The sequence below is a fragment of the Balaenoptera acutorostrata genome, chromosome 5 (assembly GCF_949987535.1).
Source record: "Balaenoptera acutorostrata chromosome 5, mBalAcu1.1, whole genome shotgun sequence".
In the NCBI taxonomy this organism is placed as follows: domain Eukaryota; kingdom Metazoa; phylum Chordata; class Mammalia; order Artiodactyla; family Balaenopteridae; genus Balaenoptera; species Balaenoptera acutorostrata.
Genome location: NC_080068.1, coordinates 108396573 through 108424391, shown reverse-complemented (window position 1 = coordinate 108424391; position 27819 = coordinate 108396573). Strand labels below are relative to the sequence as shown.

General features: G+C 33.4%; 1 protein-coding gene across 1 annotated transcript in view; it reads left to right on the top strand.

Annotated features, from left to right (window-relative positions):
- Positions 1–27819, top strand: part of TACR3 (tachykinin receptor 3) — a 68107-nt gene that overhangs the window by 14455 nt on the left and 25833 nt on the right. The window contains exons 2-3 of the mRNA XM_007190977.2: positions 11334–11522; positions 13282–13432. Coding sequence (XP_007191039.2) covers positions 11334–11522; positions 13282–13432 — 340 coding nt within the window. The remainder of the gene's footprint in view (positions 1–11333; positions 11523–13281; positions 13433–27819) is intronic.

Here is a 27819-nt window from a genome sequence, read left to right as displayed (position 1 = left end):
TTGTTGTTTTAATTTGCATTTACCTGGTGATGTATGATGTGGAGCATCTTTTTGTATGCTTACTTACTATCTGCGTATCTTCTTTGGTGAGGTGTCTGTTAAGGTTTTTGGAACCTTTTGGGAACCTTATGCATATGTTAAATCTTTTGTAGTTGTCCCACAGTCCTTGGATATTCTCTTCCGTTTTTTTTCAGTCTTTGTTTTCTTTGCTTTTCAGTTTTTATGGATTCTACTTATATATACTCTAGCTGAGAGGTTCTTTCTTCAGCCATGCTCAGTCTACTAATAAACCCATCAAAGGCATTCTTCATTTCTGTTGCAGAGTTTTTCAACTCTAGCACTTCTTTTGGTTCTTTCTTTCTTAGGATTTCCATCTCTCTGCTTACATTGCCCAGCTATTCTTATATGCTGTCTGCTTTATCAGTTAGAGCCCTTAGGATATTAATCCAGTTGTTTTAAATTCCCAGTATGATAATTCCAACATCCCTTCTATGCCTGGTTCTGATGCTTGCCTCATCTCTTCAGGTTTTGTTTTGTTTTGTTTTCTTTGTCTTTTGATAGCTGGACATGATGTTCTGGGTAAAAGGAACTGCTCTAAATAGACTGTTAGTAATGTGGTGGTGAAGTATGGAGGAAGGCGAAGCATTCTAGAGTCCTATAATTAGGTCTCAGTCATTTAGTGAGCCTATGCCTCTGTTCTGTGAACTTCATAAGTGTTTCTCGTTTTTTTCTCTCCCTTTATTTTTTTTAAAATTTTTATTGGAGTAAAGTTGATTTACAATGTTGTGTTAGTTTCTGCTGTACAGCAAAGGGAATCAGTTATACATATACATATATCCACTCTTTTTTAGATTCTTTTCCTATATAGGTCATTACAGAGTATTGAGTAGAGTTCCCTCTGCTATACAGTAGGTCCTTATTAGTTATCTGTTTTACATATAGTATAGTGTGTGTATATCAATCCCAATCTCCCAATTTACCCCTCCCCTGCTCTTTCCCCCGTGATAACCATAAGTTTGTTTTTTACTTCTTCTTAACAAGGACTGCCCTCAGAGGAAACTAGTTGGCCAGAGTTTAATCTGCTGGGGTATTATCGGAGCCTAACTGTCCTGAGGGGAGGATATACTCCAGTCCAGCTGCATCAGCCTTCCACTTGGGTGAAGGGAAATAGCCAACTCTAACCTACTCTAGACATCTGTCCCATCTAAAGGGAGAGAAACATCTGTGTTAAGAAGAATAGTCTTTGATGCGTTTAAAAATAGTCCTTTTCCCCTTCATCCTGCTAAAATCTTGAGGGGGTGTTTCTCTGATATATACAGTGGGATCATGGTCCAGTTCCTGGAAGTAACTCACAGTATTGTGAAGGGCCTCTGCTATATTTCCAAAATGTGTATTTAATAATCTGAGGGGAAAATGTAACATTCTATAAAGCAGGACAAAATTATTCTTCCACAATTTTACTTTGTAGAAAGATCTAAATGTTCATATGCTTCCTCATTACTCTTTTATTCTGTTGTTGATTTACTTGTAGAAACCTGGACAATCGTTCTGCCTTTGCTGTAACCTGTCCCATACAACTCATCCTGAGCTTCATTACCTTTGCGTAGTAATTTCCATTCATCTTCTATTTGGATATGTTTAATTTGTTAATTTTTCCATTTGTTAATTTTTAGGGGAGAACATTCTAAAGGGTTCATTCAGTAAAAACAAAAAAATGAAAAACTACAAGCAACATATACAACATTTCAAAATAAATGGAAAGAATTGTTGACATAATGAATGCTCCTCTATAATTACATCACATTTGTTATGTTCAAATCTTTTTTTATCTTTACTAGTTGTTGTTGTTGTTTTGTCTTCTTCTATCAGTTATTGAGAAAAGTGTGATAGTCCAACTATGATTGGGAATGTATTTCTCATTTTAGTTTTGTCCATTTTGCTTTGTATATCTTGAAGCAATATTTATACAAATCTAGGACTGTTATGCCTTCCTATGAATTTATCCCTTTTATCATTATGAAATGTCCCTCTTTACATTTAGTAACATCTCATGCCTTAAAGCCTAATTTTTGTGATGTTTTTTGAATTTTATTTTATTTTTATACAGCAGGTTCTTATTAGTTATCTATTTTATACATATTAGTATATATATGTCAATCCCCATCTCCCAGTTCATCTCACTACCTACCCCCAGCTTTCCACCCTTGGAGTCCATATGTTTGGTTCTCTAATCTGTGTCTCTATTTCTGCCTTGCAAACCAGTTCATCTGTACCATTTTTCTAGATTCCATATATATGCGTTAATATACAATATTTGTTTTTCTCTTTCTGACTTACTTCACTCTGTATGACAGTCTCTAGCCAATCTTTTCTTTGGTTAGTGTTTACATGGTAACCCCTTTCACACAAACATTTTAACACCAAGAATGTCTAATATGATTAGAAGTCACAAATTTGATCGCATGATGTGTGGAAATGTAAATTTTAATTACGTAACTTTATTTCATTTTTAAATTAACATGTACTAAAATTGACTTTAATTGATGTACAGATTTAGGATTTTTAATGCATGAATCTATTCATGCAACAGTCACCACCATCAGGACACAGAACAATTTCATTACTACAAACAAACTCCCTCATGCTATACCTTTGTATTCATACCCTCTCTCTGCCCTAAAACCTGGGAAGCACTGATTTATCTTTCTCCACTGTAGTCTGGTCTTTTTGGGAAAATATCATATTAATATAATCATACAATATGTGAACTTTGAGACTGGCTATTTTCACTCACCATAACATCTCTGAGATCTAAGTTGTTGAGTGTATCAAAAGTTTGCTCGTTTTTTATTGCTGAGGGTATTCTTTGTATGGAGGCACCGAAGTTTACTTGTTCATCCACCCTTTGCAGGATATTTGGGTTGTTTCTAGTTTTGAACAATTATGATCTATTCATAGATCGTAAACATCCATTAAAGATTTTTGTGTGAAAACAAGTTTTCATTTCTCTAGAGTAAATAAGTAGGAGTGGGATTGCCGAGTCATTTGGTAAATGTATATTTAACTTTATAAGAAATTGTGGAACTGTTTTCCACAGCGGCTATACCATGTTGTATTCATACCAACAGTGTATGAATGTTCTACTTGTTCCAGATCTTCATCAGCAATTGGTATTGTCAGTATTTTTGTTTTAATTTTATCCATTTTAATGTGTATCTTGATGTGCTTTTAATTCACATTTCATTAATGGATATTTATATTAGACAAGTTTCATGTGCTTATTTGTCATTAATGCATCTTCTTTGATGAAGTGCCTATTCAAGCCATTTGCCCATTTTTAAATTGGATTGTTTGTTTTCTTACTATTAAGATTTTATTTTTAACAGCTTTATTGAGTTATAATTTACATACCATAAAATATACTCATTTTAGGTATATGATTTAATGATTTTTAGTAAGTTTTTAGTTATGTAACCATCAACACAATATAATTTTAGAACATTTCCATTACCTCAAAAAGAAACCTCACTTCCAATTTTGTAGTCACTCCCCATTCTACACGCAGCCCTAGACAACCACTAAGCTATTTTCTCCTGTTACAGATTTGACTTTTCTGGAATTTGATATAAATGGACTCATTTTATATCACATATAGTCTTTTGCATAGACTTCAAATTATTTTCTCTATTTTTAATTGGGTTATATGTCTTCTTATTAAATAGTGAGAGTTATTGTGTATTTTGAACACAAGTCCTTTACTGGACATATTATTTGCAAATATTTCCTCCTTGTCTGTGGTTTGTCATTTTACTTTCTTCATTTCATATTTGAAAAACAAAAATTTTTAATTTTCATGAAGTACAACATATCATTTTTCTCTTTTATTGTTTGTGCTTTTGTAGTCAGTTCTAAAAAATCATTAGCTATTCCAAGGTTGTGAAAATTCATTTCTATGTTTTTTTTCTGATAGTTTTATAGTTTTAGATCTCACATTTATATGTGATACATTTGGAGATTATTTTTATGTGTGGTGTGAGATAACAGTATAATTTATCTTTTTGTATGTGGATATCTAATTGTCCTAGCACTGTTTGTTGAAAAAATACAATTTACCCCCATTAAATTGCCTTGGCACAGTTGTCAAAAATCAATTGAACATAAATGTAAGTGTTTATTTCCGGACTCTTGATATTTTTGCTTCACTGATCTACATGTCTATTCTTATGCCAGTACTACACTGTCTTGATTACTGTAGCCCTGTAATAAATTTTGGAAAGTATAAGTCCTTCAACTTTGTTTTTATTATTCAAATTTTTTGACTATTCTAGAAGGTCTGTACTTCCAAATTATTTTTAAGATCAGTTTTTTAAATTCTGGAATTAGAATAGGAAGTTTTATAAGGAATTGTTGAATTTTTCAGTCAATTTGGAAAGCATTGTCAGCTTAACAATATTGAGTCTTCCAATCCATGAACATGGACTGTCTCTCCATTTATTGAGGTCTTCTTTAATTTGTTTCAACAATGCGTTGTAGTTTTCAATGTATGTCTCCATTCTTTTATTAAATTTCTTCCTATATTTATTAAATTATTCCTTTTGGTGCTACTGAATAGACTTTTTTGAAGTTCATTTTCAGATTGTTCATAACTAGTATATAGAAATACAATTCATTGAACTTGTATTCTGTGACCTTGCTGAACTTATGAATTCTAATGGGTTTGGGGTTTTGAGGATTCCTTAGGAAGATCATTTCATCTGCTAATAAAAACAGTATTACTTCTGTCAGTAATAAAGACAGTATTCCTGTTGAATCTGGATGCCTTTTATTTCTTTTCTTTCTTTCTTTTTTTTGTAGTTGTTATTGTTGCTGTTGTTTGCTATTTTTTTTTTCATATCTGATTTTTCTCTTTAATTATATTTTCATGATATCTTATTAAGGTAATTTGAGCACAAATTATTCAATGATAGAAAATGACTGAAAAACAATTTTAAAAATCACCTCCATTCATTCATTAATTTAGTCATACAATAAATATGTATCAGGTGCCAAATACGTGCAGTCATTATCCTAGATGCTATGAATATATTTATTATCTAAGTATATATCCAAGAATATATTATTATCCCAGTTTAGAGGTTATCTATACCTTCTTTCTTCCATTTGCACAGTTAAATAAGCATTTACATCATCACAGCTTAAATACCTGAAGATTGGGTACTCCTTCTGCTTGATGGACAACATCATCTTTCTGAGTTTAAGGATAACAGAGTGGAACTGCCACAGGCCACTTCAAAAAGGAGTTTAATATGGTATAGGCCATATTAAACATAATTGAAGGAAATTAATTCCTAGTGCACCCAAAGAACTTACAGAGGCTCCAAGTATAACATTGAACATTTCTATTTAATCATTGAACCACTGAGCACTAGTTGCCCTGACTGATGTTACATAGAAGACCATAGTACTCTCCATACAAGAAATTCTTCTAAAAGGAGAGATTTGAAAGAGAAATAACCTATAATGCACTACCCTGATGGAACAGTTTCTGTTGAAAAGTTAAAACAATATCAAAAGAAGTTTGGTTTTTTTTAATCCTTAGATCAGAATTTTGGCGTGAACTTATTTTTCTTTCTACTCTGATCACAACTAGCTAAGAACCACATTAAATAAGTTATCTTTGCTTATTTTTGTCTCGAGCTTACCACAACAAATTTTTTAAAATTCTCAAGTGTTAATTTCATTTTATTCAATATAGTTTTAGAGTGATTTAGGTTGCGTGTCTACTGTGCCTGATATTACCTAAGTCTCCTTGAATACATTGTGTTATGTAATGTCATTTTAACCTCATAATCATACTCTACGCCATGTTTATTATTCCCATTTAGCAAAGTTAAGAAAACTGTTCCTTTTAAAAATTGTGTACATGCTGAAGTTTTTATTTGTAAACAATTATTCACCCATCCATCTGTCCAGATATTCAACAACTATTTGCAGTCACCATTCGACAATGATTTTGACTACTATAGATACTTTGTTAGGTGCTACAGAACACAGAGAAGAATAAATCATATCTCCAATGAGCTAAAATCATTATGAGCATAATGCTGTTGCAGCACTGAGGAGGTAAAGACTAACTCTGCACAGAGAGAGGGGAAGAATCTATAGTGATCAGTCTGTAATCTGAGTGGAAATTAAAGGATGGTTAGAAGTTTTCCAGTCATAGAACTTTAGAATAACACATGAAGCAAAAGAAAAATCACTTCAGCAAGGAAACTAGCATGTGAAAAACATGAAATTATTATCTGAGCTGGATAATTTCCATTTTTCAGTTCATATCTACTCACTATCTATTCCACTCTTTTTTTCTGCCCCTGCCCACCAGGCTGACTACGTCTGTAGACTGACTGTATCAATAGGGTCCCTCACTCTTGGGTCTCTTCTTGGCTTTTCCTAATGGGAGACCTCTGGAGGGGATGGGAGGAAGAAGAGTGCCTTTGGGATATATCTACCACTCTTGCCTTTCAGGATTGCTGCAAATCGGCTAAGTCTCCAGCTGTATACATATCTCTTACCAAGTGCTCCTTCCTAAGGCTTCATCTCCTCACTTCAGATTATAGGATCCTGAATTTACAGACTAAAGCAGTGTCTACTGTGGCCAGAAGCAAACTGGAAAACAGTAAAATCTATATTACTTCAGGCAAATATTACTTAATATAATCAAGTAAACATCTGAAGACTGCACTCTGTCTTTTTTATTTTTTTTATAAATTTATTTCTTTATTTATTTATTTTTGACTGTGTTGGTTCTTCATTTCTGTGCGAGGGCTTTCTCCAGTTGTGGCGAGCGGGGGCCACTCTTCATCGCGGTGCGCGGGCCTCTCACTGTCGCGGCCTCTCGTTGCGGAGCACAGGCTCCAGGCACGCAGACTCAGTAGTTGTGGTGCACGGGCTTAGTTGCTCCGCGGCATGTGGGATCCTCCCGGACCAGGGCTCGAACCCGTGGCCCCTGAATCGGCAGGCAGACTCTCAACCACTGCGCCACCAGGGAAGCCCTGCACTCTGTCTTTATACCAAAAATTTTAAATGTATATAAGCATGTAAAGATCCAGAAACAGAGCTTAATAAAAATGCTACCAAAAGGAAAAATTATACCATATACCACGAACAATTACAAAATGGAAAGGCTTACTTACTGAGAGTAGTAAAATTATGTCAAAAAATTGTTTTGCAAAAGACATCATCTTTTTGATGAAAAAGACCCCTTCAATTATGTCAGGAAAAGAAGTACATGGTAAAGGAAATTGGTCCTGTATTAGAGTGAAAAGGAAAACTAATAAAAGATGGCATTGTAATGTGAGCTTCTGATGGATATTTCTGAGAATTTCTTCCTCTATGAAAGACAACAAAATTGACTTTAAAACTTGTTTAGGTGATATGCTAATTGGAAGAGGAAAGAGTCCAATCTTAGCTATTCTTTGTGAAACAGTCAGACTAAGGAGACTCTAATGTATTTGAGAATCTATTTGGTGGGGAAGAATGGTAATGAGAAGCTCAGACAAACACCTAGGAAAATCTAGTGTGATCATATCAAAGATATATATTTCTTTAAAGGAAGAATAAAGTACTGACAATCATTTGAATGAGATTGTATCCTGGGTTTGATCATTTCTTCTCAAGGTCCAGAGGGTATTTATTTGACCCTAAGGATCCATTTGCATCACGCCTACTGTTGAGCAAATTATTATTCCAGGAGAGAGCCACAGAATAGGAAATGTTGATGCCACAGTGAATTCTTAGTCACCAATTTCAAATTGGTCTTCAGCAGTGCCTGGAAGTTCTACCTACCTCTTTGGTCAACTGGCTCTCCCTTTCTACAATATTTCAACATTTCTTTGTTTTCCTCAATCATTAATGTAATTCAATCTCCAGTGGTAATACTCTATTCCAAGCAGCAATCATCTCTCACCCAAACCAAAACAATAATGAGGTAACTTATCATCTCCCTCCTTCAATCCATTTTCCAGACTAAAATCTGATTACTCTCCCCTCCTGATTGAATCACCTCAATTACTTTCCAGAGGACAAAATTCTATAACCTGAACTACAACTTTGTCTCAAATCACTTTCCCCCTTCACTTTCAGCATTTCAATTACATTAGCCCTTAGTTCCTCAAGTGCACAATGCACCCACCCTTACCCATCAAATTGGTTTCCTAGGGCTACTGTAACAAACTAGCACAAACTGAGTAACAACAGAAATTTATGTCTCACATTTCTAGAAGCTAGAAGTCTGAAATCAAGGTGTTGGCAAGGGCCATGCTCCCTCTGAAACCTATGAGGAAATTCTGCCTTGCCCCTTCCTAACTTCTTGTGGATTGCTGGCAGTCTTTGGCATTCCTTGACTTGTAGATACACCACTCAATCCTCCATCTTCATGTGGCAATCTCTGTGTGGTTCTCTGTTTCCAAAGTTCTCCTTTACACCTTATACTGACCCTAGTCCATCGTAATGACCTCATTTTAACTTGATTACCTATATAAAACTCTATTTCCACATAAGGTCACCTTCTGTGATATTGGGTGTTAGGACTTCAATGTACCTTTTTTAGGGGGACACAGTTCAACCCATAAAAACCCACCATTAACACAGGAGTTTTTCACATCTTGTTTGTTCCCCCAGAAATCTTGGCAACCCTCACCCTTCTGCTACCTTGCCTAGTCACCCTTTCAAGTTTCAACCCAGGATGCTTTTCTTAGGGAAGACTGATTCACAATCTAAATGTTTTCCCCAGTAAATGCACTCACACAGCCATAAACATTGCCTTTGTAACACTTATTATATTTGTAATTTTATGTTTACTGGCGAGATTATTTGATTAGTATCTATCTACTTCACTAGACTGTGAGTTCTGTGAAGGTCATTTTTTCTCATTGTTGTATTACTACAGTATCTGGGATACTACAGTAGACATCCAAGAAATGTTGGCTGAATGAATGAATAACAGATCAGACCAGAAATGACAAAAATGTCAGCTTGAAGTTTCAAAATTTCTACTCTCACTAAAGTGTTAGTTAGTGAGAACAGAAATTGACTGTTTCCATACAATTCAAATAAAACAATATTCTACTTGTCAGGAAAGAATTTCTCTAACATTAAACTAATTGACAAAATAATCAATAAGAAATTTGCAGTTTATTTTGAATTGTCCATGCTGTAGTAGCTGTACAAGACTCTAAACCTGCTCACGTCACTCAACTTCTCATTACAGTCTCAAAAAATCAGCTGTCTAAATATTCAAATAGCATTCATAAATTTCCAGGCAAGCAAAAAAGCAAAGATTATGATAAGATTGAGGAATCGTCAGTTCAGTACAACAAAATTTATTGATAAGTACTGTGTCTGACTCTGGAAACACCATAAAGCAACAGTTCAATGTAATGAGAGAAATGCTATGGTGATTTATAGTCCATAGCAATGGGAACAGAAATGACCAATCACAATTATTGCCTTTATATATTTGACTTTCATCTTTAATATTGCACATAAATGCTTTTGAATTTAGAGACAAGATGCGACTTCTGATCCTCTTCAAGGCATCTACCTTATATATTTTTCTTTCTCTTCCATAATTCCTTACACGAATGGTCATATTCAAAGCCATAATCTGTACCTATGTAGACTTTGAGGATTGGCAGAACTGGTTTAGAATTCCAATTCTTACTATTTGGGACATTTTTAAACAATTTACTTAATCTTTAAGCCTCAGTTTTCTTTTCTGTAAAGTAGAGATAATATTAGTTGATTTATTGAATTTTTCTGGATACTAAATGTATATATATGTATATATATTGTGTGCAATAAGTTGTCTAGTCATGCTTAGCAATCAATATATGTTGCTATTATTATCTTTACCAACATAAGCATGAGAGGTGAATTTTAAACAGTTTTCAGTTTCAAGCATGTGTATTTTATTTTCTTTGTATGGTTCACTTTATTTCCCTAAACCAAGGTACCATTTTATGATTATTTTTTTCATATCTAACATTCACTTTTGCCTAATAGCTGTCATACATAATAAATTAAGAGTACTTCCTTTAAGTAAATTACAACTAAAGTTAATATTATGAATAGTAGATAGATAAGTTCCAATATATCTACTGAAGATCTAATTCTGCCTAATAGTTACAAAAGCAAAGAGCAGTAAGCAAATTAATGAATTATCCTTACATTGAAATAGTTACATTCATAAGATTAAATGTTTTTGGTTTAAGTAATACTCATTCTTTGATAAAAATATTACCTTTGAAAATTTTTCATAAATAAAAATATATTTGAGAAACACAAAATGGCCAATAGTAAAAATAATACAATTAAATAATGTGCTTTATTGATAGAAATGCCAAAATATAATTCATTTGATGTATGTTATTTTCTACTCTGAGTATTAGCCATAATTTGGCAATTAGCCATTTTATCCAATTTAAAACTGGAATTTAATTCTCCCAGACATATTCTTACTATTTTACCAAGTGAATAAAGCTTGACTTCTGTTACCATATTCAAACAGTTTCTAATTTCTCAAAAAGTTGCACTCTAAAAATCATATGTAAATATTTTAGAGCCTTAAATATATTTTCCTATAACAATTGTTATATGTAGTTACATAGATAAATATTATGAGATTTATATGATACAGTATGAATTCAATTTTAGAGGTAATAGGAAAGCATAGCCTCAGTCAAACTTGATTTATTCATCCTTAACTAAACCCTGAACTTGTCTCTGGACACTTTTAAATGGCTATGTTGACAATATCCTTCTGAGGGATTCCTCATTTTGTCAATCATGTAGACATTATCCATATTAGTTGTCTAGAATTTTCTTTTTAAAAAGTTAAACATACATAAGAAAAATGGAGGTCTTGGGGTACAGAATTCATATTTTTAAGCACTTAATACGCATGTTTCCAATTCCATCCAGCAGACGTGTGAGTTCTGATAATGTGTTAGGCACAGCAGCAAATAATCAATACCTTTCACTTACATTATTTCTATTGATCGTTACTTCACCACTAAGAGAGGGGTGTTCTTATTTCTATTTTAAAAATAATGGAGTTCAAAAAGTTAAATAAGTGACAGGATAGGGTTTGAACCTTGATCTACCTGATTCCTAAGACTATGCCATAATTATTCTATGCTGCCTTTATACAAGCAAAATCTTTTTCAGTTTGTTTACCAGAAGAGATAACCCTGACTCTAGAAACTCCTCTGAAACTCATTTTAAACTCCACTAACAAGATGGCCAACAAAATGGTTTTGTTTGTTTTTATATAGGTATATGGCCATTATTGATCCCTTGAAACCCAGACTGTCTGCAACTGCAACCAAGATTGTCATTGGAGGCATTTGGATTCTAGCATTTCTACTTGCCTTCCCTCAGTGTCTTTACTCCAAAACCAAAGTCATGCCGGGCCGTACTCTTTGCTATGTGCAATGGCCAGAAGGTCCCAAACAACATTTCACGTAAGTTAACGCTCTATTACAATTTTCAACTAAATGTATTGAACACTTAATGAACTACAGGTTGGGAGCAACAATTACATAGATAAGCCATAGACATTTCCCTCAAGGGCTCACACATTACTTGGGAAAGAGACACGTAAAAATACTATACTACAATATGATATAGTCAATTAGTTTGTATAAGTTACAAAGGTTTCTAACTGGAAAAATGTGAAGACCTCTATGTGGGGTAGCTCTGGAGAGTTTCTGGAGGAGCTGATAAGATCACTGGAAATGAAAGTGCAAAGGAAAGCCAGGTTGTTATCCACTGAGAAACGAGCCAGAAGGGAGGAACTGAAACCCAAAGGTGCAGATTGCTCTTTTAAGAAGCCTGGCTGAAAGGAAAGAAAGTCTTAGTAGGTTCTTGGTTGTGTTCCTTTGTTTTAGCATTAAAGAAACTTAAGCACTAGGTTAGAAAGGAAATAGGAATGCTATATGATAGAATTTGATATTTCATAATTTGAACCCACCTTAAGAAAAGCAAATAAAAAAAACATAATTGTTCAGTTGTTTGCATTTTGTTTTTTATGCTGACCATTTAAACTTTATTTCAAAAAATTCTTATTTAGTGAACTATTTTTTCCGTTAAAAATAACAAATGACGCAAAAACAGTGATCATCTTTTAAAGCAGCCATTTTATCAAACTCTGCTCTACTCAGAGTCCAGATTTTTAAAGAAAAACATTAAGAAGTACTTATTAAAGGAAAAGCAGGCAGCAGTTATTAAACTGAGGACTGCATTCTATCCATTATATACTATTAATAATTCTTAGGTTGTATGATAACAAAGTTAATTTAATCAAAATAATAAAATTAAATTATTTGTTGACTTAATTCCCCATTGGCTTTAAGTTAATACTTAATAAGCTGTCAGGGTACAGAAGTCAAGAAGATTTAAGATTCCCTTTACCAAAAAAACAAAACAAAACAAAAAAAAACTGGGATTGAGAAGACTAGCATGCCAAACTCTTTAATTACTTAAAGTCTTCATAAGATAGTAGAAGCCACCCAAAAGTTTATACAAATTCTAATTTGGCTATTATATTATTGGTTGCCCTTCTAGTCCTCCCTAATTGCATCCTTATAATTTTTATTGAAAGCTATGGATTCCCAAAATTTAGTTATAATTTATAGTATAATAATTTTGATGTGACTAACACACCTGTATATTATTTACCAAATTTAATGATGCAATCAAATGTACCATGACTTTGGAAAAATGCCAATGTGACTCAGAGCATCTAGTCACATTTTTTTCATTTGGATGAAGAATGATTTATTTCAAATATGACTGATGTTGTAGGATATATGTAATAGTTTTACATAGGAGAAAATATGTCAATTGATCAGTTTAATCTGTACCATCTCTTTTCCTCCGATTATACATTTAATTAGGTTAGCTCAATGACTACCAAGCAGAGAAAAGGCACTCATCCTGAGCTTCTATGCAAGGGAGAACGTGTGTAGTTTAAATGAGCACTACAGTTCAGCTATAGTTTTCATACACGAAGTAAAGATTGGCAAAGATCAACTGGTAGCATTTGGATGATTGTAAGTGACAATAGCATAGTATTGTGATGGATTTGTGAAATGAGGACTTAGAGAAAATGTGGGAATAATCTTTGGCATGTTCAATTATGACTTAAAATGGAATGAATTCAAAGTCTTACTGTTTCATTCCAATACGCTCTTCAGCACATATTTTTCTTATTTCTTACAGTTACCATATTATTGTTATTATACTGGTGTACTGTTTCCCATTGCTCATCATGGGTATCACATACACCATTGTTGGAATCACTCTCTGGGGAGGAGAGATCCCAGGGGACACCTGTGACAAGTATCATGAGCAGCTAAAGGCTAAAAGGAAGGTACTGTTTCATATAATTTATCCAGCATTTGTGTAAAGAGAAGGGAAAAAACCCAGTTATGGCATTTTAATATAATATGATTTGATGCTTGACTCCTACTTTATTCCTGTTTTCTTCTTTTTATCAATTTTTAATTTTACTTTCCTTTTATCTTCTATAAGCCACTGGCCATGTACAATATCAGTCTGGGATATTGTTACTTCCTTACAGAAAGACTTTTTATTACCTTTTGCAGAGTATTCTTAATTACACCACGTGAAACTTCTGAAATTTCACTGTTGGAGTCCCAGTGGATTGTATTTCTGCAGCTCTAGCTATCTTTGTCCTTTATTGAACAGAATGCCTCTGATGTACTATATAGTCTTTCAGAAGTTTCATTTATCCCAGGAATGGTATCTTTCTTAGTATGTGCTATAATTCTGTAATATCCATTTATCTATCCCTCCCTCCTTCCCTTCTCCACACCTCCTCACCGTTCCTCCCCTTTCCCTCATCTGGTGTCTGATTAAGAGATGAAGTTACATTAAAACCCTTGTACAACTTATTGGGTGACATGATAAAACCTATTTTTGAACAATTCACATTAAACAAGAAAACCTATAAAAATTATCATAGTGATATTTTACTAGGATTATTTTTTTCCTTTAGTTTTTTTCTGGCTATCATTATGTGATTCAGTGAGTGAGATATTTTAATAAATTTGTGCAGTTAAAAGTAATCTTAAAGTCATCTATTCCATCTTCCTCTCTCCAATTGATGAGTACCTAGTGCAAGTCAGAGAAGTTTTTCCAAGGGTAAGTGAGACATACTGATTATGGCAATTACTGTTTGTTCCAATTATGACATGGACACTTACCTACAAACACTCACTTAACAACAATCAATCAGGTTTTAAAAATCTAGTATAGAAAATGAATTCTATTTTAACATTAATATGTGTTTCCTCTGTTATTGACAAGTGTGCAAAGCTTATGTTGGGTTAACATTTTATCATGATGTCTAGTATTTGAAAACAAATTTTTTTCACATATATTTAGTCATTTCAGCCTAAAATATATATATAATTTCATTTTATTTCATTAAAAATGAAGTGCATAATCCCACTCCTGGGCATATATCTGGAGAAAACTATAATTCGAAAAGATACATGCACCCCAATGTTCATAGTAGCACTATTTGCAGTAGCCAAGACATAGAAACAACTTAAATGTCCATCGATAGATGAATGGATAAAGAAGATGTGGTACATATATACAATGGAATACTACTCAGCCATAAAAAGAATGAAATAATGCCATTTGCAGCAACATGGATGGACCTAGAGATTATCATACTAAGTGAGATAAGTCAGAAAGAGAAAGACAGATACTATATGATATCACTTATATGTGGAATCTAAAATATGACACAAATGAACTTATCTACAAAACAGAAACAGGCTCACAGACATAGAGAACAGACTTGTGGTTGCCAAGGGGGGTGGTAGAAGAGGGACTGGGAGTTTGGGGTTAGTAGATGCAAACTATTACACTTAGAACGGATAAAGAACAAGGTCCTACTGTATAGCACAGGGAACTATATTTAATATCCTGTGATAAACCATATCAGAAAATAATATGAAAAAGAATGTATATATATATATATATATATATATATATATATATATATATATATGTATAACTGAATCAGTTTGTGGTACAGTAGAAATTAACACAACATTGTAAATCAACTACACTTCAATAAAACAAAATATTTTAAAAATGCAGTGTACAATGTCTTTACCACATTAAAAAAAATCATAGAACTAGCAGAACTTCAGTAGCATGATCATCTTATAATTTTGACCCTCATTATCTAACATCTTACTCATGTTGCAAGATACTCTTTGGAGGGGCAGTATTTTCTAACAGTTATGTTTTAGGCATAATCACATTAAATAACTGATGTGATGGTCTGCATACTATTTTTCAGAATAATTTGTCTTTGCATTTCCCACCTAGTTTCTTGTCTTTTATTTCTTTGCTACTACTTTAAGTATTTTTAAAATATTTTTCCCATGTTTAATTTTAGTAAAATTAAAATAAGTCCAGTAATTATAGATTATAGTTCCTTTTCCTTCATAGTCATGTAATATTTTTCTAGGAAGAAATGAAAATTTAATCTGAGTGCTCCTTTTTATTTTTGAGTTGAGTCCCAGAGGGAACAAAAGAAAGAGGGAATGTTTTTGCATTTGCCCCCATATAACGGATGAGAGTAAGGCATAAGTATTCCATTTTTACTTCATTACTCTATAATTTCAAAGTATAAATATCAATTCAAACTGAGACTGTGACTCTTCTAGAATATCTCAAAAATTAAGACATTTAAAAGTTCTTGTCCATATTTCTTTTTCTCAGATTGTGTTCTGGGTTGAAATAGTATAAAATGACATTTATGACATGGACTTCTCATAATAAATCACTTTGTCCTTGTACTTCTTTCACAGTCACTTATTGATATTACCATCAGTATCTCAGAAATAACACCAATTCTGCTCAAAAATTTAAAATTTCACAATAAAGACAGCTCTTCTCTTAATTTCTTTTTTAATCTAAAATTTAAATATGGTCTGGTATGGATTGGAATACAGTTATTTCTAGTAATCATGCTCTTTTCATATTTTAGTATGACTACTTAGGTCAAAGATATGCATCTTACCCTGGATGGGCGATTTAATTATATGCCCTCTCCTAGAGAATACATCTTTGATATTAACAGATTGGACTTGAGAGTTAAGAGAGTATTGGTTACAAGAGTGCGAACTCCTCATGACAGTTGGGAAAAACAACTCCATAAACAACTCCGAGCCAGCGTACTACTAATAAAAGGATAGCAGTTGCTGACGGAAGCCCCACATATACATGAACAAGAATAAAGAAAAGCTTAAGACATTTTAGTCAAATCACTGAAAAGATCTTTGCAACTACTGAGAAACATTGCTTCCATTTCTCTTTTCCCACAATCTTCAGGAAGTGTGTTCAGTTTCAAGCCCTGTAGATTAAATTCTCTGAAGAACAGCCAGAACTAAATTACAGGTCTATGTTATTTAGAACCTAGCATGTCTTAAATTGAAGCTAATATGAAACTTTCAGATAATTTAAGATTAACTGCCCCCACTCAAACTTTACATTTGTCCTGCCTAAGTATATAAATAGTTTGAAAATAATACCAGTGGTTCTAGCCAGTACCAGGTCAAAAGACTAAATATTAGTTTGGAGAAATAAGGTAATACCTCTAGAAATATGTGCTTATCATTAAAATTGGAATGTTGAACCTGAAAATCAGTATTAAAATTCTATGGCTGCAAGCAGCTTATTAAACTCTAGGAGGCAATTTGTAGGACTGTCTAACATTTAAGTCCCATATGTAGAACTAGTCTTTCCAAAAGAGTTAGCAAGCACACTAATATACTCTTTCTTATATGATGTATTTTACAATTTCAAAGCACTCTGTACACCTCATAACTGAACCAAAGGTATCCTTAACTTACAGTAAGTTTTCTGAGTTTTAAGACCCTGTATGCTATGTACCCATTGGCTTTAAATATGTCTACTTAAATATGTATATTGAAATAATAATGCCTCTTTAACTTCAGAATCCCTGCACTTTAAATAATGGTATCTTCAGATAGTAGAAAAATATAAAATATCAATTAATATCACACAATCCCCAAAGCCTTGGCTAAGGTTAATTCTGTTGTTTTTGGTGGTAATTGGTTAATATTCTTGCCAAAGCTCTCCTTCAGGAAATATGTACTATTCAGTAGATTGCTATAAAATTCAAATTGAAAATTAAAATTATTATTTTTTTATAAATTTCTAGGACAGAATGCTCTTCTAACATTATTCTCTTTTCTGAGCATTATTGTATTAATGCTTACATTCCAGTGTGAGAATAATTTAGTGCATAGAAAAAGAAACTGACCTTTGTGTATTTTATTTTACTTATTGTCAGATATAGTCACAGATTTTGGCTACCTATTAAAACCTTGGCTAAAATACTATAAATGAAAATTATTATTAAAGCTATCTATTAAAGTCATAATAATTATACAGCAAAACTTGAAACCTTCTCTCTTTATGTAATATACCACATGTTGGCATATGAAAAGTCATATTTTAATATATAGTGTTCAACTCACAAGCTGATTTAAAATACATTTGCAGTTTTGAAAAGACCTATTCTAGAATGGTAGATCTGATCAGAACCTAAAATTTCATGAACCCCTTGCCTTACTGCTGTTCTTTAAGGCAGCAGATTAAAATCTTGCCACAGTCAAGAAACTGGCAAAAAGCTTCCATCCTGTACATGGTGCTCTTTCTCTCTCATTTTTTACTTAAAAAAAAAACCAAAAAAAAAAAACAGGAAAATGCATCAGATTTGTGTAAATGAGGATATTCCAAGAGGGTGGCCAGTTTTGCTTTATGATCTTATGAAGGAAATTTGTGACCTGCCATATATATATATATGTGTATATATGTATATATCCCAAACCAGTAACAGGACTTTGTTTATATTGCAAATCAATATTAATTTTTCTTTAAAATTTTTAAATTAAAATCAAATTCAGTGTAAAATTGAATGTAGAACTCATTTCCAGACATTTATATCTGACTCTCATTTTACTTCTTTTAATTAATAAACAATTTTTATTTAAGACAGCCGTAGGTTTTATCAAGATTTATAGTGAAGGTAAATTACATTAAGGATAGAATCAGTTTCCAAGTGACCTAAAGTTGCTTGTTTTTTTCTATGTATTAATTTAACAAGAGATACAAATGGCAATTTTCCTGTGATGACATTTAACTAATGTTAAAACATCTCAACCATAGGAGGAAGGGAAAAAAAACAGTTATTTTCAAATTTTTCAGATTTAGCCTATAAAAGCCCTTACTCTTGGAGAATATCCATTTTAAAAAGGTGAATCAAGAATTTGATACCATACTTTATTTTCTGTGTTTTAATATTTACATCACATTTTATGATATTAATCTGAGTTTTTTTCTTAACCGTTGTCTTCCTTTACTAACCAGCTGTAGCAAATAAAGTAACATAAAATGTATATATTTTTCTAAGAGAGCACTTACTGTGCACTACCAGCAGTGGTAAATGTCAGAGTACTTGGGAATCTGCCGAAATGCTGACCTTGAGAATAAACTAGAATTTTTCTGTCTAATTTTCCCCATAACCAAGTTCTTTATCTCTATGTACTTTGCTTACTATGTTGCAATAAAAAATACTTAGAATTATCCATATGACTTATACTTCGAATAGTAATACATTATGTAGATGTACAAGCTTATATACAATGCAGTATGGCTCACCTATCTGTGTCCTTCTCTCATTTCTACATCTCCATGACACACTACCACTTATTTCCAGGCATTTTTATCCAATAATTTGTCATATTATTAATCATAAAACCATATATCCCTTTAAAAATATATCCATACTTTAAAAATACATACCCTGTGTATTCTACTTTCTTTTAAAAATGTATATTATCGGGACTTCCCTGGTGACACAGTGGTTAAGAATCTGCCTGCCAATGCAGGGGACATGGGTTCGATCCCTGGTCCGGGAAGATCCCACATGCCGCGGAGCAACTAAGCCCGTGTGCCACAACTACTGAGCCTGTGTGCCACAACTACTGAAGCCCATGCGCCTAGAGCCTGTGCTCCACAACAAGAGAAGCCACAGCAATGAGAAGCCTGCTCACCACAACGAAGAGTAGCCCCCACTCGCCGCATCTATAGAAAGCCGGCACACGGCAATGAAGACCCAACACAGCCAAAAATAAATAAATAAATAAATTTGTTTTAAAAAATGTATATTATCATCCAGGTATAAAACCAACATTTTAGTAGTAGATTTTCTAGGGAAATTAAAGTCAAAAACCATGAAATTATCTTTTTAAGTTTCTGTCATGTATAACACGATATTTCCCCAACAAAGAAAAATAAATATTGTAAGCACTTTTATATAGAAGTCCCTAATTTTTTACCAAGTATTTTTCATTAAGATATTTTGAGAAAAGTTTGTATTTTGGCTGATAAATCAAAGAACACCATTAGAACATATCTGCTTTTTATACTTCTGAAATTATATAAACAGTTTAATTCATCAGGATATAATGAAAATTTATCCAACTGGGTATTTCAAAACCCCATCGTCTTAAAGGAAAATAACTAAAATCAAAACAAAGTCAAAAAGCACCTAAAATTTATAACAGATATGAATAATATTGTCATGAAATACTTCTAATTGAAGCAGTGAAGTGTAAAGAAAACTAATAGCTGTTCGTTCCCTCTCTCTAACTTCTACCCCACCAGGGATACAACCTGCAATCAGGTGTACCGCCTACCTCTAAGCTTTGCATTGATTGCAAATGTCACTTGCTTTGATTAAACCTTCTCCCTAAGTGGCAGTGGATAGGAATTATTTTGAAAAGCCTAGAAAAGTTTCTGTGTATTCCTTTCGAGTTTGCTACAGTACTTGAGAAGTGGAAATGTTTATTCCTTTCGAAAAATATAAGAAAAGATAGCACTTTAGGAGGAAATATCTGCAGCCCTTTAGTGCGTGGCAATCACTTGAAAAGATTCCTCTATGGATTACCCATTAATATTTCTCATGCTGCAATTATAGGTGCAGGGAAGATTGCAACCAAGTTTACACAATGTGGATTTCTCAAAAGAAAATTAAGTTTAGCATATGAAATCAATAACAAATGCTACACCATCAACATAGAGAAATTTGTTGCATTTCTACACACTAATAGCAAACTATCAGAAAGAGAAATTAAGAAAACAATAACACTTACAATTGCATCAAAAAGAATAAAATATCTAGGAATAAGCTTAACCAAGGAGGTGAAACACCCATACACTGAAAACAATGAGACAGTGATGAAAGAAATTGAAGAAGACACAAATAAATGGAAAGATGTTTTGTGTTCATGGATTGGAAGAATTAATATTGTTAAAATGCTCATAGTACCTAAAGCAATCTATAGATTCAGTGCAATTCCTATCAAAATTCTAATAGCATTTTTCACAGAAATAGAACAAATAATTATAAAATTTGTATGGAACCACATAAAAACACCGAATAGCCAAACCAATCTTGAGAAAGAAAAACCAAGCTGAAGGCAGCATGCGTCCTGATTTCAAACTATATTACAGAGCTATAGTAATTAAAACAGTATGGTATTGGCATAAAAACAAGTGCATTTATCAATGGAACAGAATAGAACCCAGAAAAGAACCCACACATATATGCTCAAGAAATTTACAACAAAGGAGCCAAGAATATACAATGGGGAAAGGACAGTCTCTTCAATAAATGGTGTTGGGAAAACTGGACAGCTACATATAAAAGAATGAACCTGGACCACTATCTTACAATTCTCAATACTTCAGAACATGCTCTTGTGTGTGAGAATAGTATCAATTATTGTCGATTTTTAAAAATCACTCTTTATATGGATAGATTAGATTAAATCAAACTCTTCTAGTGGTTTCATAATGTGTTTGTTGTGAAAAATTTAGATGTAGCTGAAGTTTATTTATGTAAGTTGTGGAATGAGACTCCAGTATTATTTTCTAGATGTTTTCCTGTTATATCTACTTCCATTTATTGAGTAACCCATCTTTTCCAACACTAACTTAAAATGTTACAATTATCATATTCTAAGTTCTCCAATGTGTTTGAGACTCAGTCACCTTTCTACTCTGTTTTATCTGGCTGTTCATGCATTATCACCATACTGGTTAAATTAATGAAGCTTTATATGTACTTTAATATCTGATAGGGCAACTCTTCACCTCTATTTACTCTTTTTTTCCCAGAATTTTCTCAGTGATTCTTGTTTATTTTTACATATAAAAATTCATAAAATCATTTTGTTTAGTTAAAAATGAGTTTTTGTTTATGGAATTAGATTATATTTATTAACTTTGAGAGAATTGGAAAATACATATTCAGAGAAACATAGAATGGGTTGATGAATGGATAAATAAATGGCATTCTTTTATGTTACTCTTAGACAATTTAATGTAATGACTGGGAACAGAGACTCTTATTCAGTGTGCCAAGTTCAAATGCTGGCTCTGGCACATACCTTGGGGAATATAACCTATCTGAGTCTCAGAGAGGTTACAATCCCTATAAGCTGAAATGAAAATAATAATAATGCATATACTATGTGGTTGTATAGGGATTAAATGAGGCAATACGTGTTAAGTACTTCAAAAAGTGCCTGGCACATAGAACTGTTCTCAGTAAATGGTACCTGTTACTTTAGGCACTTTGCTGTGAATATATATGCCAGTACTGTGAAGATAAGAAAGCATCATGTGGTAGAAAAGTAAAGAGGTATAAAACTGGCCATTTATCTTTTTAAACATAATATTGACCTACATTTTACAGTGAGTCACAGTTTCTAAATAACTTTCACATGAATATTATTTAATTCTCATAGTATCTATGTGATTTTTTCTTGTTTTACATAAAAATGAAATTGAATCTCAAACTCACAAAATTAATAAGTGGCAGAACTTGGACTTGAATCCTGGACAAAAGTTTTTAGAGTTGAGTTCTTTTAGAGAACTGGCTCAAAGGACCAGGTTTCAGAATGATACTTTACTTCTGAGTATTTATATTATACAAGTTGTATTCTCATACATAGACTGTACTAATCTTCACAATATCCCCAGGAGGTAAGCCTGGTGGAAACTATTTTCTTCCATTTTTAACAAATCAGGAAACTCAAGCTCTTTTACCTTGCTTAAGTAGTTCTTAATGTAGACTTAAATAGTCTTAACTAGACTGTTTGAATAATTGAAATTTCACTTATCTCAACAACAATATATCATTTAATATCCATTTACAATTCTTCAGTTTATAATTAAACCTCATTTAAAAATAAGTTCAAGTACTGTTAGAGTATACAAAAAAATAAAGGAGGAAAGAATAAGGTACTTTAAAATTAGGTTAAGTTAAAATGATGATTGGTAATGTCCCTAAGAAATGTGGGGCATTTTATCACAGGTAAATTCCCAAATCTGTTGTAGACTACTGAACAAGAGAAGTGCTGTACTCACTATTGTCTCCTCAGCGCCTAGCATAATGATTTCTGGATGGATGGATGGTGAATTAATAAATGATTGAAAGAATAAAGTTTTGTGAATCAGCTGCATTCTCATTTTATACATAAGAAAATGCAGTCATGTGATGTGACTTGCTAAAGGTCAAAAATCTTTAAACGGAGAACTAGTTCTGGAAATTAGGCTTCCTGAGTTCCAACCTGATACTCTGCCCCTAGACCCAGCACACAGAGGAAAGATTTTAGTCTGAATCTTCAGGACAAAGTTCATGTCTTCAGGATTATATTATATCCTCAGGACCAAAAATGAGGTCTACTTATCTATTGCTGAATAAATGAAACTGTTCTTGAAAGTTTTCCATATTTTGTTAAATAAAAATATTTCTTAGCCCTGCCACTAGTAAAATAATATAGGACTCTCCCCATTATAGATTATTGATATAGTATTCCAGTAAACAAAAAATTCATGTTAGTAAAAAGAATTTACACCATGCATATACTTTTGTTTTTACAAGGGTTTTCTATATAAGTTTGCTAGACGTTAACACATGTATTTTGTGATCAATAAACAGGTGCTAATTATTGGTGATAATGATTATATTAATTAAAAAAATTTTTATTGGAGTATAGCTGCTTTACAATGTTGTGTTAGTTTCTGCTGTACAGCAAAGTGAATCAGTTATATATACACATATATCCACTCTTTTTCAGATTCCCTTCCCATTTAGGTCACCACAGAGCACTGAGCAGAGTTCCCTGTGCTATACAGTAGGTTATCATTACAGTATGTTGTCCATTTTATATATAGTAGTGTACATGTCAATCCCAATCTCGCAATTCATCCCACTCCCCCCATCCCCCTTGGTAACCATAAGTTTGATTTCTACATCTGTGACTCTATTTCTGCTTTGCAAATAAGTTCATCTGTACCATTTTTTTAGATTCCACATATAAGCCACATTATGCGATATTTATCTTTCTCTTTCTGACTTACTTCACTCTGTATGACAATCTCTAGGTCAATCCACGTCACTGCAAATGGCATTATTTCATTCCTTTTTATGGCTGAGTAATATTCCATCGTATATATGTACCACATCTTCTTTATCCATTCCTCTGTTGATGGACATTTAGGTTGTTCCATATCATGGCTATTGTAAATAGTGCTGCAATAAACACTGGGGTGCATGTATCTTTTTGAATTATGGTTTTCTCTGGGTATATGCCCAGGAATGGGATTGCTGGGTCATATGGTAGTTCTATTTTTAGTTTTTTGAGGAAACTCCATACTATTCTCCATAGTGGCAGTACCAATTTACATTCCCACCGACAGTGCAAGAGGGTTCCCTTTTCTCCACACCCTCTCCATCATTCATTATTTGTAGATTTTTTGATGAAGGCCATTCTGACCAGTGTGAGGTGATACCTCATCGTAGTTGTGATTTGTATTTCTCTAGTAATGAGTGATCTTGAGAATCTTTTCATGTTTTTTGACCAACTGTATGTCTTCTTTGGAGAAATGTTTATTTAGATTTTCTGCCCATTGTTTGATTAGGTTGTTTGTTTTTGTGATATTGAGCTGCATGAGCTGTTTGTACATTTTGGAGATTAATCCCTTGTCGGTTGCTTCGTTTGCAAATATTTTCTCCCATTCTGAGGGTTGTCTTTTCATCTTGTTTATGGTTTCCTGTGCTGTGTAAAAATTTGAAGTTTAATTAAGCCCCATACTTTATTTTTGTTTTTAGTTTCATTACTCTAGGAGGTGGATCAAAAAAGATCTTGCTGTGATTTATGTCAAAGAGTGTTCTGCCTATGTTTTCCTCTAAGCGTTTTACAGTATCCAGCCTTACATTTAGGTCTTTAATCCATTTTTAGTTTATTTTTGCATATGGTGTTAGGGAGTGTTCTAATTTCATTCTTTTGCACCTAGCTGTCCTGTTTTCCCAGCACCACTTATTGAAGAGACTGTCTTTTCTCGATTGTATATTCTTGCCTCCTTTGTCATGGATTAGGTGCTCATAGGTGCGCGGGTTTATCTCTGGACTTTCTATCCTGTTCCATTGATCTATATTTCTGTTTTTGTGCCAGTATCATACTGTTTTAATTACTGTAGCTTTGTAGTGTAGTCTGAAGTCAGGGAGCCTGATTCCTCCAGCTCCATTCCTCTGTTTCACGATTGCTTTGGCTATTCAGGGTCTTTTTTGTTTCCAAACAAATTGTAAATTTTTTTGTTCTAATTCTGTGAAAAATGCCATTGGTAATTTGATACAGATTGTGTGGAATCTGTAGATTGCTTTGGGTAATATAGTCATTTTCACATTATTGATTCTTCCAAGCCAAGAACATGGTATATCTCTCCATCTGTTTGTATCATCTTTGATTTCTTTCATCAGTATCTAATAGTTTTCTGAGTACAGCTCTTTTGCCTCCTTAGGTAGGTTTATTCCTAGGTATTTTATTCTTATTGATATGATGGTAAATGGGATTGTTTCCTTAATTTCTCTTTCTGATCTTTTGTTTTTAGTATATAGTAACGCAAGAGATTTCTGTGTATAAATTTTGTATCCTGCAACTTTACCAAATTCCTTGATGAGCTATAGTATTTTTCTGGTAGCATCTTTAAGATTTTCTATGTATAGTATCATGTCATCTGCAAACAGTGACAGTTTTAGTTCTTATTTTCCAGTTTGGATTCCTTTTATTTCTTTCTCTTCTCTGATAGCCATGGCTAGCACTTCCAAAACTATGCCAAATAAAAGTGGTGAGTGGACATCCTTGTCTTGTTCCTGATCTTAGAGGAAATGCTTTCAGCTTTTCACCATTGGGTATGATGTTAGCTGTAGGGTTGTCACATATGGCCTTTATTATGTTGATGTAGGTTCCCTTTAAGCACACTTTCTGGAGAGTTTTAATCATAAATCGGTGTTGAAAGTTATCAAAAGCTTTTTTCTGCATCTATTAAGATGATTATATGGTTTTTATTCTTCAGTTTGTTAATGTGGTGTATCACATTGATTGATTTGCGTATATTGAAGAATCCTTGCATCCCTGGGATAAATCCCACTTGATCATGGTGTATGATCCTTTAAATGTGTTGTTGGATTCTGTTTGCTAGTATTTTGTTGAGGATTTTTGCATCTATGGTCATCCATGATATCGGCCTGTTCTTTTCTTTTTTTGTGATATCTTTGTCTGGTTTTGGTATCAGGGTGATGGTGGCCTTGTAGAATGAGCTTGGGAGTGTTCCTGCCTCTGCAATATTTGGAAGAGTTTCAGAAGGGTAGGTATTAACTCTTCTCTAAATGTTTGATAGAATTTGCCTGTGGAGCCATCTGGTTCTGGGCTTTTCTTTGTTGGACTTTTTTTTTTTTTTTTTTTTTTTGAAATATTTATTTATTTATTTATTTATGGCTGTGTTGGGTCTTCGTTTCTGTGCGAGGGCTTTCTCCAGTTGTGGCAAGCGGGGGCCACTCTTCATCGCGGTGCGCGGGCCTCTCACTATCGTGGCCTCTCTTGTTGCGGAGCACAGGCTCCAGATGCGCAGGCTCAGTAATTGTGGCTCACGGGCCTAGTTGCTCCGTGGCATGTGGAATCCTCCCAGACCAGGGCTCGAACCCGTGTCCCCTGCATTGGCAGGCGGATTCTCAACCACTGTGCCACCAGGGAAGCCCGTGTTGGACGTTTTAAAATCACACTTTCAATTTGAGTACTTGTGACTGGTCTGTTCATATTTTCTATTTCTTTCTGGTTCAGTCTTGGAAGGTTGTTCCTTTCTAGGAATTTGTCCATTTCTCCTAGGTTGTCCATTTATCGGTGTATTGTTGCTTGTAGTAGTCCCTTATGATCTTTGTATTTCTGTTGTATCCATTGTAATTTCCCCTTCTTCATTTCTAATTTTATTGATTTGAGACCACTCCCTTTTTTTCTTGATGAGTCTGGCTAAAGATTTATCAATTTTGTTTATCTTCTCAAAGAACCAGCTTTTAGTTTCATTGATCTTTGCTACTGTTTTCTTTGTCTCTATTTCATTTATTTCTGCTCTGATCTTTATGATTTCTTTCCTTCTACTAACTTTGGGTTCTGTCTGTTCTTCTTTCTCTAGTAGCTTTAGGTATAAGGTTAGGTCCTTTATTTGAGATTTTTCTTGTTTCTTAAGGTAAGATTGTATTGTTATAAACTTCCCTCTTAGAACTGTTTTTGCTGTGTCACATAGATCTAGGATCAATGTTTTCATTGTCATTTGTCTCTAGGTGTTTTTTGATTTCCTCTTTGATTTCTTCAGTGACCCATTGGTTATTTAATAACATATTGGTTAGCCTCCATGTGTTTGTGTTTTTTATAGATTGTTTCCTGTAATTGAGTTCTAACCTCATAGCATTGTGGTCAGACAAGGTGCTTGATATGATTTTAATTTTCTTAAATTTATCAAGGCTGGATCTGTGACCCAAGATGTGATCTATCCTGGAGAATGTTCCATGTGCACTTGAGAAGAAAGTGTATTCTGCTGCTTTCAAATGAAATGCCCTGTAAATATCAATTAAGTCTATTTGGTCTAATGTGTCATTTAAGGCTGTGTTTCCTTATTAATTTTCTGTCTGGATGATCTGTCCATTGGTGTAAGTGGGGTGTTTAAGTCCCCCACTATTATTGTGTTACTGTTGATTTCGCCTTTTACGGCTGTTAGCATTTGCCTTATATGTTGAGGTGCTCCTATGTTGCATACATAAATATTTATAATTTCATATCTTCTTCTTGGATTGATCCCTTGATCATTATGTAGTGACCTTCCTTGCCTCTTGTAACAGTCTTTATTTTAAAGTCTATTTTGTCTGATATGAATATTGCTACTCCGGTTTTTTTTTTGATTTCCATTTGCATGGAATATCTTTTTCCATCCCTTCATTTTCAGTCTGTATGTACCCCTAGGTCTGAAGTGGGTTTCTTGTAGACAGCCTATATAGGGCCTTGTTTTTGTATCCATTCAGTCAGTCTAAGTCTCTTGGTTTGAGCATTTAATCCATTTACATTTAAGGTAATTATTGATATGTAGTTCTATTGCCAATTTCTTAATTGTTTTGGGTTTGGTTTTGTAGGTGTTTTTTCTTCCTTTCCTCTTTTGTTCTCTTCGCTTGTGATCTGATGACCATCTTTAGTCTTGTGCTTGGGTTGCTTTTTCTTTTTTGTGTGTGTATCTATTGTAGTTTTTTGGTTTGTGTTTTCCATGAGGTTTTGATAAAGCAGTCTA